This window comes from Aulonocara sp. 'chitande type north' Nkhata Bay, linkage group LG16 (genome assembly GCF_057382095.1).
Source record: "Aulonocara sp. 'chitande type north' Nkhata Bay isolate Kocher_YH1m ecotype deep benthic linkage group LG16, A_spYH_male_GT1.1, whole genome shotgun sequence".
Lineage (NCBI taxonomy): Eukaryota > Metazoa > Chordata > Actinopteri > Cichliformes > Cichlidae > Aulonocara > Aulonocara sp. 'chitande type north' Nkhata Bay.
Window position 1 is genome coordinate 27,415,856 of NC_141359.1, and position 11,780 is coordinate 27,427,635.

At 41.2% G+C, this 11,780-nt stretch overlaps 1 protein-coding gene and 1 long non-coding RNA gene across 2 annotated transcripts; both read right to left on the bottom strand.

Annotated features, from left to right (window-relative positions):
* Window positions 1-1,026: 1,026 nt before the first annotated feature.
* On the bottom strand, window positions 1,027-5,025 carry LOC147311732 (uncharacterized). The gene is made up of 6 exons (XM_086266700.1): window positions 4,530-5,025; window positions 3,045-3,163; window positions 2,834-2,956; window positions 2,109-2,174; window positions 1,899-1,987; window positions 1,027-1,233 (listed from the first exon to the last, which is right to left on the bottom strand). The coding sequence occupies exons 2-6, from the start codon at window positions 3,156-3,158 to the stop codon at window positions 1,074-1,076; spliced, it is 552 nt and encodes a 183-aa protein (XP_086122826.1). The 5' UTR covers window positions 3,159-3,163; window positions 4,530-5,025; the 3' UTR covers window positions 1,027-1,073.
* Window positions 5,026-7,462: 2,437 nt separating this feature from the next.
* Window positions 7,463-8,653, bottom strand: LOC147311733 (uncharacterized). Its single transcript, XR_015125288.1, has 3 exons — window positions 8,072-8,653; window positions 7,846-7,917; window positions 7,463-7,690 (listed from the first exon to the last, which is right to left on the bottom strand). It is a non-coding gene; the product is annotated as an uncharacterized LOC147311733 (long non-coding RNA).
* Between the last annotated feature and the right edge of the window lie 3,127 nt (window positions 8,654-11,780).

Here is an 11,780-nt window from a genome sequence, read left to right on the forward strand (position 1 = left end):
TAACAGCTGTTTGAGTCTATTAGTCCTTGCTCTGATTGCCCTGTACCGTCTGCCTGAGGGCAACAGTTCGAACAGGGAGTGGCCAGGATGTGAGGTGTCTTTTATGATGTTTTGGGCCTTTTTAAAACAGTGGGCGTTGTGTAGAACTTCCAGTGTGGGGAGAGGGCAGCCAGTGATCTTTTGGGCGGTGATTAATGATCCCTTGGAGTGCTTTCCTCTGAGCCCCTGTGCAGCTAGTGTACCAGATGCATATGCAGTAAGTTAGAACACTCTCAATGGTGGCTCTGTAGAAGGACACCAGCAGTCTCTGTGTGATGTTATTCCTCCTGAGAATTCTCAGGAAGTACAGTCTCTGTTGGGCCTTTTTCAGCAGCTCGGAGGTGTTCACACTCCAGGAAAGGTTCTCCTCTATATTGACTCCCAGGAAGCGGAAGCTTGCCACCCTTTCTACACAGTCCCCATTTATGAATAGTGGTTGGATCTCTGCCTTTTTCCTTCTGAAGTCTATTATGAGTTCTTTGGTTTTTGAAGTGTTGAGGAGGAGGTTATTGGCCTTACACCATGACGTCAGCTGCTCCACCTTGTCTCTGTACGTAGACTCGTCTCCCTTGGAAATGAGCCCCACCACTGTGGTGTCATCTGCAAATTTCACAAAGATGTTGCTGTGGTGGCGAGGAGTGCAGTCGTGTGTGTAGAGAGAGTAGAGCAGTGGACTGAGCACACAGCCCTGGGGTGAGCCAGTGCTGAGACTCAGGGCTGAGGATGTGTGATGGCCAACTCTGACTCTCTGTCTACGGCCCGAGAGGAAGCTATTGATCCACATGCAGGTGCTGTATGGAAGCCCCAGGTCTTGTAGCTTGGCCACCAGTTTGTGTGGAAGGATGGTGTTAAAAGCTGAGCAGTAATCCACGAAGAGCATCCGCACATAGCTACCATGCTCTTCCAGGTGAGTTAATGCAGCATGGAGTGCTGTGGCTACAGCGTCTTCCGTGGATCGGTTTGCTCTGTAGGCAAACTGGTGTGGATCCAGGCTGCGGGGCAGGGCTGCTGTGATGTGTCTGCGGACCAGCTTCTCAAAGCATTTCATTACCACTGGGGTGAGTGCCACCGGTCTGTAAGACTCGTACTTTCAATGCAAAGACTCCACATGAGGCAGCGTCCACTTGTTTTGGGTGTTTGACTGTGTCACAAGTCCATCTTGAGACGTTGCATCCTTTTTTTTGCATGAATGCCCTGAAAGACAAGTACAATAAAAACAAATAACATGTTTTAAAATTTTGGTGACACAAGAAGGTGAACAGTATGGAGAGCTTAAGTGTCTGTTGAACATCAAGTTAAGAACTGACCACACTGTTTTGTTAAAATCATTACTTTTTAAAAGTCTACAACGCATTTCCGTGGACAATTACTTGTGCTTTTTTTCCCGTTTCCGCCCATGATATAGAAATCAATCACTTACACAGTACACTTTGAAGAGATGTGGAGGAGGAGCAAAGATGAAATTCACACATGTATAACCTATGTGAAATTATTTTAGACATTTGTCTGATGTTTTAGTGCTAAACCTCCGCAACACTTTATGCAACTACTAAACATTATTCTCCCCGTGCTATATTTTCTAATGTAAAAACATCATCTCATACAGACATCAGGTCCTCAAATAAACATTGAAACATGGGGAGACTTCTCTTTAAAGGCAAAATTAACCCATAACACCACAATATCAGAAGGCCAACACAAACATTAAACCTGTTGCTGCTATTTTTTTAATTGTGAGTACCAATTTTTTTTTTTTTTGATTGACATCATACTTATAATTGTCATAATAAACACAAAAATAACAACAGCAACAAAGAGTTTAATAAAGGGTCAAAATAAATTTCTACATTTATCCTTACCTTGTTGATTCCAAACAATTTTGGATACCTTGTTTAGTTTCTCCGAGTGGATCAAGATACAGTGACTTCTTTTCTTGTGGGTAAATGACCTACAGTAAAATTATGTGGAGAATTACATGTAATAATTCAAGACTTAAGATTATCTGCATGCCATGCATTTGTCTTATAAAACTGATTTGATGAATATTGTAAATGCAATTATTTTTTTACCACTAATGTCCAGTGATGATGCTCATTTACAATTCCCAGAATGACTTCATGCTCCATGGGTTTGATCTTAAATTGAAACAAAACAATAAAAATATTCACTTCAGAAAGAAATGCAATAACATGTTGTTCAGAGTCCTTTTTTATTAAAGCAATTTATGATATATTATATATCATCCACTTATAAAGTGCTCTGCGACAGCCATGATTCACCCCTCATTTCTTTAACCTGTGCAAGAAGCTGGACTATCTTATATTTTTATAAGTGGTTTTGCACATTACTTCCTCCAAGACTAATAAAGGTCTTTCTAAGGTTTTTTTTGGACATGGAGTTCATTTTCAATCATTTTCAATGTGATCCTTTTACCATCTGCAGAATAATGTTTAATGCTTTCTTAAGCCTCTTTAACAGTGACGTATGAATCACTTGATAATAAAAAGGTACCTATTAAAGAGATGAAGCAGTGTTGATGATTTCAAAAGAGATATTAGCCCAAATGTTTACAATTCACAAATCAAGCATTGATTGGAGTTTGTACAAAAAGAGGAGGAAACCAGACAAGCAGAGAACAAAAGAGAACTGTCAAGTCTAATAAACTATCCACATCTACTAACCCCAGTCTCAATTTATTCTTTCTGCATAAGCTGTTATCCAATCTAAATCTGGATGTGGATATGATCAGAGGTACTTAAACAATACACACAAGATTCTTTCTAGAGATACCTACCTTGAGTCTTGGAGCTTTTCTCTTCCAAATGGCAGTCATTGAAAATGAATCAACGAATGCTGCTTTTGCTGAATTATGACGATTGCATTGTCTCACCATGATCGCAAGATATGCATTAATAGACTGCGAATACAAAATCTAAACATTTGTTAACTGTTGTCAAGGAATAAAACACTGATAGTTGCATTGTTGTCAGTAAAGATCACTGTACCTCACTTTCCAACTCCATGTCCGGACCAATTTGTTGGATATCCCAGTAGAATAATTTGTAAGCACCAATTCTGGAGAGTAGAATGTGAGGACTCTTTCCAGCCCAGGCATCCATTATATCTACAAAAAGTAATAATAAAAAGAGATAAGTCAGCAGGACTAAATGTAAATCAAAATTTAAAATGCATAATTTCTTATGTAGTGTCTGACAAAAGACGTGTTTCAGGGTAAATACTTTTAAGACGCTGATAAAATGGGCACATGGTTTAACATTGTATTTTACCCCCAAATAAAAGCAAATTTAAGTGCTCTTTTTTTTTTTTTTACAAAGTTACACTTGCAATGTTCTACAAAGACATTTAAATAAATTCATATTAATAAAAGAAAAGAAATTTAAATACATAGCAATAGAAAAGCTCTTGCCCCCTATCAAATCTTTTTTCCTGCAGAAACACCTATTACAACAATTTTTTTAAATTATGTTTAGTTGAAGCTACATGACTATATTTTAAAATACTCAGGCTCAAGGCTTGCACCTGTGGCCTTTAATATTACATAACCGTTTCTGGAAAAATTTTATTTTTCTCCTCCAAAACTAGTTTTATTATCTCTAAAATAGAGTGTCAATTTTTGGGCTGTTAAAAGCAGCGTCTTAAAGAGTATTTGATCTTTCGAACTGTTGCTGGCAGGCAGTCATCATCACAACATTAATATACTTCTTGTAGTGGGCATTCTATGTCACTAGCAGCATATATGACAGCAATTTTAGAAAAGAAGAAAATGAAGAACATACACTACTAGTCAAAATTTGGGACACACCTTCCCATTCAGTGTTTTTCTGTGTGTTCATGCAGTGACAATCATCTTAGGTGACTACCCCATGAAGCTCACTGACAGAATGCCTAGAGTGTGCAAAGCAGTGATCAAAGCAAAGGGTGGCTAATTTGAAGAATCTAAGATATAAAAAATATTTTTGGTTCTTTCATAATTTTTGGTTTACTACATCATTTGTGTTAGGGTTAGTGCTCCATATGTGTCCATTCATATTTTTGATGCCTCGAGTTCTAATCAACAATTAATCTACAAAATAGACAAGGAAATTAAGAAGCAACATTAAAATGAAGGTGTGTCCAAACTTTTCACTCTTAGTGTACATCAGATATACAATATCAATCATGAACATTCTGGGTTACACAACAACAAAAGAAAGATTCACAGTTTTGAAGGACTCCCTTTTTCATTTGTGTAATTTTACACGTGGCTTACATTCTTTTACAAGTTTTCTATAATGTTTTGCCCCATGAATGTTTTTTTAAAGAATTAACATATTGTTAAATTTAAATATTCTGTTAGGAAATATACCTAACAAAATCTTTTTAAAGGTGTAAAATTTCCTATGCCATGATCTACAGAGTACTGAAACAAACACTGTCATAGGAACAAAAGTCCTTTTTTAAAAAATAAAAAAAATATTATATTTATTTACATTTCTCTGCAACTGTTGGTTCTATGGTTTGTGCTGTAGATTGCTGGGCTGTAATCTGTGGAGCTGAGGCTTGTGTGGTTGTAGCATTTGGAGCTGTGGCCTGTGAGGCTGGGTCTGCTGTTGTGGTCGGGTCTGCCGTTGTGGTTTGTGAGGCTGGGTCTGCTGTTGTGGTTTGTGAGGCTAGGTCTGCTGTTGTGGTCGGGTCTGCCGTTGTGGTTTGTGAGGCTGGGTCTGCTGCTGTTGTGGTCTGTGAGGCTGGGTCTGCTGTTGTGGTCGGGTCTGCTGCTGTTGTGGTCTGTGAGGCTGGGTCTGCTGTTGTGGTCGGGTCTGCCGTTGTGGTTTGTGAGGCTGGGTCTGCTGTTGTGGTCGGGTCTGCCGTTGTGGTTTGTGAGGCTGGGTCTGCTGTTGTGGTCGGGTCTGCTGCTATTGTGGTCTGTGAGGCTGGGTCTGCTGTTCTGGTCGGGTCTGCTGTTGTGGTCTGTGAGGCTGGGTCTGCTGTTGTGGTCGGGTCTGCTGTTGTGGTTTGTGAGGATAGGTCTGCTGTTGTGGTCGGGTCTGCCGTTGTGGTTTGTGAGGCTGGGTCTGCTGCTGTTGTGGTCTGTGAGGCTGGGTCTGCTGTTGTGGTCGGGTCTGCTGCTGTTGTGGTCTGTGAGGCTAGGTCTGCTGTTGTGGTCGGGTCTGCTGTTGTGGTTTGTGAGGCTAGGTCTGCTGTTGTGGTCGGGTCTGCCGTTGTGGTTTGTGAGGCTGGGTCTGCTGCTGTTGTGGTCTGTGAGGCTGGGTCTGCTGTTGTGGTCGGGTCTGCTGCTGTTGTGGTCTGTGAGGCTGGGTCTGCTGTTGTGGTCGGGTCTGCCGTTGTGGTTTGTGAGGCTGGGTCTGCTGTTGTGGTCGGGTCTGCCGTTGTGGTTTGTGAGGCTGGGTCTGCTGTTGTGGTCGGGTCTGCTGCTATTGTGGTCTGTGAGGCTGGGTCTGCTGTTCTGGTCGGGTCTGCTGTTGTGGTCTGTGAGGCTGGGTCTGCTGTTGTGGTCGGGTCTGCTGTTGTGGTTTGTGAGGCTAGGTCTGCTGTTGTGGTCGGGTCTGCCGTTGTGGTTTGTGAGGCTGGGTCTGCTGCTGTTGTGGTTTGTGAGGCTGGGTCTGCTGCTGTTGTGGTCTGTGAGGCTAGGTCTGCTGTTGTGGTCGGGTCTGCCGTTGTGGTTTGTGAGGCTGGGTCTGCTGTTGTGGTCGGGTCTGCTGCTGTTGTGGTCTGTGAGGCTGGGTCTGCTGTTGTGGTCGGGTCTGCTGTTGTGGTCTTTGAGGCTGGGTCGGCTGCTGTTTTGGATTCGGTTTGTAGAGCTGTAGCGTGTTCTGGTGCTGTAGCACTTGTGGCTGGTTCTGGTGGTTCGTTCTCTTTCTGTGCTGTTGCTCCTGACTCTGGTTCTGATACCGTTATTGGTATACCTTGTGGAACTGGAGATGGATGTTGTGTTTGAACTGGTAGTGATGTAAGTGATGCCATTGGTGCTGTAGCCTGTGTAGCTCTAGGAGGAGGTGGTGGTGCTACCGCCACTGGTGCTGCTGTAGCCTGTGAAGCTAGAGCAGATGCTGGTGCTGCTGGACCTGGTTGTGCTGTTAGTAATGTGGCTGCTGTTTTCTTTAAACCTCGGTGTGGCACTCTTGGCATGCTGTCTTTGCTTAACTTTAGTTGGTCAATATTTACTTTTGGAATGATTGTCCCATTGGAATCCTGAAGATCTGCACTTTTACCTTGGATTGCTGTAATAATGTAAGGGCCTAAAAAGTTTGCTTCAAGTTTACCCCCTTTCCTCTGCTGGCTTCTTATGTTAGCTCTTAAAACTTTGTCACCAACTTTGAAGACGACATCTCTCTTCATCATTTTTATTTTGCCCTTTGTTTTTTCCTGAGCTTTGACCACATTGTCCTTCACCAGTTCCAACAGTTTTTGATGCTTTTGAATGTCTTCCGACACCTCCTCCTGCCCCACAATGTCTTCCACACTCTCATCAACCTTTGAATCAAAAGACATGTCTATCATTACTATAATTTGTGTAAGATACACAGATAATACATAAAAGAACTGAGAAATACAGTGAAAATTTACATTAAGTGTCTTTGGTAAGGTTTTAAGACACAATGTATTTCTGGCAAAGCTTCAGTGTATCCTGGGATTGATTGGACATGAAGAAAACTGTTATTGAGGGGTGGAACAATCCATAGATATATTCAGTGGTGTACTGCTTTTATGGCGGTGACATAGCATCCATTGAAACTGATCTGCCTGCACCTCAAAAACTAAAAAAGTTTCGTTGTGTGGGATTTCCGTGTAGTTTGTCACAGACAAAAAGACATACCATGAACTCTTCTGGGATTTCGCAAGGATAGCGAGCCTCTCTGCCAAACATTAGGTAATAAGGCGAGTATTTGGTGGTCACTTGTTTTTTAGTTCTGAGTTCAAACATTACAGCGTCCAGATACTCATCCCACATTTCTGGTTGGTCGCCAACGACTTTACACAGGGCTCTGACAATGAAAGCACATAGAAGACATTCATATGAAAGATCATTTACATTTTTTAATAGTTTAATGTCATGCATTAATGTTTTGTTTGAAGGGAACCCCCATAAATGTATAACATGTACTCCAAGAATTTACCTCTGGATGGTGCCATTCATTTTCTCCACCAGCCCATTCGTTTGAGGGTGATAGGGGGAGCACAGGCTTCTTTTAATTTTTAACAATCCACAAACCCTTTTGTTGAGCTGCAAAAGAAAGTTGTATACACTGGCTATAAGCACATTACAATAAGAATTTAAATAAACAGCTGTCATACTAATATCTCAACAACAGATTTATAAAGACCAGAAAATTAACCATTTTCAAAAAATTATTCAAATATGAGTTCACATATTTTTGCCAAAGACTAAAGTACTTACAGAATTGACAAATTCTTTGCCTTGGTCAGTAAGAATCCTTTTCGGGGCTTCGAACTGGTGGACGAATTTTATGAGACAGTTTGTCACTTCCCCGGCTGATTTTGACTTTAAAGGGTATGCTTGTGGCTATTTTGTAAAATAATCAATAAAAACACATATGTATTGATGTCCATTGTTGGTTTCAGTAAGTTTTCCAATGAGGTCCATCCCAACCAGTTCAAATGGCTGAGAGACCTTAAAAAGAAAATCATAGTTAAGTTAATAATACTGAAATTAAACGGAATGCTAGTCTACTGTTATAATTTTTTCAAGTATATAATCAGTAGGTTTCTAAGCAATGAAAACATTGTGTGATTAAATGTGATTATTTGCTATGGTCGATGACTAACCTTTATCGGAATGTATTCTGCTGGTTTTTTAATTGTTGCAGCACTTGCCTGGCAAAGTGCGCACTGGGAAACCTAATCAAAAATAAAAGCAATTCAATAACAAACACAAGAGTTGATGATCAAGGTTTACATAACTTATTTTGAGAGATACAGAAACATTGCTGTGTTCCTCTTAAAATAATTTAGCTGTAGTCGAATTACATAGAGTTTGTTTTGGAGTACCCACCCAATTATTGATGTCCACTGACATCCCTGGCCAGTAGAACCGCTTTGAAATGGCTTCTCTTGTTTTTGTTTGCCCGCAATGGGCCCCAGTAGGACTGGCATGAAAATCTGAAAAAATTGTGTTTGCCTCATCAGCCCCACAGACTACCGTTGTCTTTATGGTTTTGTCTGTGCCTTTGTAGCGCCAGTAAAACAGCTGCTCCCCTAAACATAAACAAGAAAATAGAAAAGTTTATTATAGCTGTTTAAACCACGACAGGTCTATATGTGGTAAAAGTCATGACAATACATCTTGAATGTAATGAATCAATTATGTATGTGATATAATTTGGGGGTGACAATTGGACTGGTTCTCTATATTTATGACAGTATGACTACTTCAGAAACCAAAAAGATTATGCCACACACAAGACTGTATTACTGATACTAAAAAAAGTGATGGGTGTGTAAAGTCATTATGACTAATGGCCTTCAGATATCATGGATTTATTTTTAATACAAATATCAATTCGAAGTAGTTTAATTCCAAATTTCCTGCTGTCAGTAATTTTCCACATATGTAATTTAAAGACATAAAGACATAACAGTGGGTACACCTGCGTAAAAGGGCGTGGCACAGACCACTCCAAAAGTAATTACGACGTAATATATTGTAGTTAAGCTATAAAAGGACAAAAACAGTTCTTAGTTAACTCTGTCTACTTAATAGCAAACCTTAAAACTTTTACTTTAATAAACGCACATGTGCCTATTAACGGGGGTTAACTAGGTCAAAGAAAGGTCAAGCTAATTAAATCGGTTAGTGCAAATTAAGACTACACATTATGCCATTGTATATGTGTTAATATATATGTATTGATGACATTTATAAACGCTACAAAGTTGCAGTTATTACCTTCAATGTCGTAAATAGCAGCTTTTCGTCGGAGAAGAAATTTCTCTTTCTTCGTAAAAAGCGCTGGATACTCGCCTTTCAGTTTATATGCAACCAAAATCTTGTACTCGTCTGGTTCCATCCTCTTGTGGTGTTTGTTATTTTCGAAAACAAATTGTAAAAAAATCTTCTAGTTAGCTCAGAGGCACTCTGGTTTTCGGTTCGTGCGCACAATGTGAGCTAATTTGCATAATTGATTAGGAAAACCCACGTGACCGGAGTTTTGGAAAAATTTGACAATGTCGGAGTCGAGTAGGCCTACGAAAGGTTGGCCAAAACTAACTTGCCAAATTTTGAAAAGCCCTGTTACTTACAAAGACGATGAATATATATATTTAAATGTTGTTTTAAATTTTATTTATTTACAAAGAAAAACTCTGCCAATGTGCATCATCATAGATTGGGGGGGGGGGGGGGGGGGGTGCACACATTTTGGCTGCTGATGCCATACAGCCTGATGAATTTTGTATCCCTCCATTACTTTTGCTGTGAATAAGACATCTTCTCCAAAGTTACTGTACTTATTGGTTATACTGTGACTTATTTGGCAAATATACCCTTTGTGATGGCAAAGGCAATATGGATTACAGATGGGGGGGGGGCACACATTTTGGCAGCTGATGCCACACAGCCTGATAAAATCTGTATCCCTCCATAACTTTTGCTGTGAATAAGACATCTTCTCCAAAGTTACTCTACTTATTGGTTAGATTGACATTGATTTTGCAAATGAACTCATTCGTGATAGCTTCGCTACAAAGTGTAAACCGAGTGTAAATTCACTGGAGAGCGACGTGTTTCCATGATCGCATCTGGTTTTACAGTATTATAGTATTGTAAAGTGTAGAAGTAAATTTAAATCTATTTTGATATACAAAGAGGTGTTTACAAAGGTTATAAAGCTAGTTATGTAGCTATTTGGTGGTTACGTGTTTTGATATTTACATGTTTACATGTTTGAATGTTTAGACATGCATGTTCAAACCAGTAATAAGTATGTGTTATATCTACCTGGTTGTTTTCCCTGTTTTGATCTGAGTATAAGATTTCCTGGCTTCTGAGAGGCCAGTGAAGTATTCATGAGGGCGGCACACAGGAAGTGTGGGTTGTTGTTGCAGGGTGCTAAAAGTAAAGAGGCTGCTAAAAAGTTATCCGTCTCCGTCTTGCTGTTCCTAATTATTCAGAGAGATTCCCAACCATCTAGTGAACCCTCACGTTACATCTGGTGGCAGCGGTGGGATTTATTTTCTTGATGGATCTGTGTATTTGGTGAGTTTTACTCCCAAGCTGCGGATAAGATCGTTTTTTTTCCCCGCTGGGATTTATCCCTCTCTGTGAACAGCTGATGAACTGAAAATAATAATAGTAATAATTTTTGGAGATAGGAAGGATTGTTGCAGCTTTTCTCTCTGTTTTTGTGATTTTTTTTTTTGAGCTGGATATTTGTTGGGAACATGTCGGCTGACGAGAGTGAATCTGTGCATGAGCTGCGCTCTTCTCCTGTGCCACATTCGAGGTCAGTGGATGCAATGCGGACTGTTGCTGCTCCCGCCCACCATACCGTTTCCAGTGCCCTGACAATAGATCTTCCACCTGTTTTTAAAGGAGATGGGACTGAATCTTTTACTAGTTGGTCTCGTCGCTTTGAAGTGGCAGTGCAAGCTATGACTCCACCTGAGGTAGATTTGCCAACTGTGATGTCCTCTGTTCTGCCTACTCGTCTAGCAGATGCTGCATTTTTGTACTGGGACAGTTTGCCTTCATCAGCCCAGAAAGACTATGATCTAGTGAAGGATAAGCTGAAAGAGGTTTTCGGTCCAAAATATTCTCTGCCATTCTTCCGGACACATGTGAATACTCGCCCCCGGAAACCAGGTGAAAGTTTAGATGTGTACAGCGCGGATATTACCCGTCTTGTGCTTGAAGCTTTCCCTAACTATGACTACAATGCCTTGGAAGGTGAAAAATTTCGCCGTTTTGTTGCTGGGTTGGACCCCACGTTGCAATCTAAGATTCATGAGATGGGTGCAGAGGATCTCGACGGAGCCCTGCGCATTGCCAGCCGTTGTGAGAGAGCACGGGCAGCATTGCAACTTACAGCTGCAGGATCCTCTCATATTCCATCTTCAGAACAGGTTGCTATGATACGTCCTCAGCCTACTGATGCTAAACTTCTTCAAGCGGTTGAGGAGCTCACGCTTACTGTAACCAGCCTGAAACATGAAGTACAGCAGTTACGGGAGAAACAGAGTTACCTTGCCCAACGTTTGGACTCCAGTCGTGATAGATCCTCCTCTTCCAATGTTCAGTACAGCACCGGCAGTGCGTCCCCGTCGCCTTATCATGCCAGACAACATTCCAGAGACTATTGCTCGCCTGAGAGGCGTTATCATCGTGATCCAGAGTCTCACCGTGAACGTCCTTCTTCCCCTGTTTCCCAGAGGTTCAATGAGTGGGACAAATGTGAGAAACACGATCAACACACATATCCTTCCCAACAGCCCCCCCAGTATTCCAGGTACAATTACCCTGACAATAACAGATACCGACGCAGTCCCAGTCCTGCTCCACGTAGAGTTAGAGATGCTGCGTCCTACAGTAGGACCGGTGTTCGTTTCCAGTCCCCGGAAAGGCCTGCACATTTCACCTCCGGCCCACAGGGAAACTTTCATTAGCTGCTGTTGAGGGGCAAACATCAGCTACAGTATCAGGGCCCCAAAACCACATCCCCCAGTTCCCCTCAGAATCTGATGGATCAGTCTCCTCTAACGTCTTG

Excerpts from the sequence above, each read along its gene's own strand:
- LOC147311732 (XM_086266700.1), bottom strand. The coding sequence starts at position 3,158 with ATGGATGCCTGGGCTGGAAAGAGTCCTCACATTCTACTCTCCAGAATT. Across the intron at positions 2,957-3,044 it reads ACATGGAGTTGGAAAGTGAG|TCTATTAATGCATATCTTGC; the intron begins GTACAGTGATCT and ends TTGTATTCGCAG. Across the intron at positions 2,175-2,833 it reads GAAAAGCTCCAAGACTCAAG|ATCAAACCCATGGAGCATGA; the intron begins GTAGGTATCTCT and ends TTTCAATTTAAG.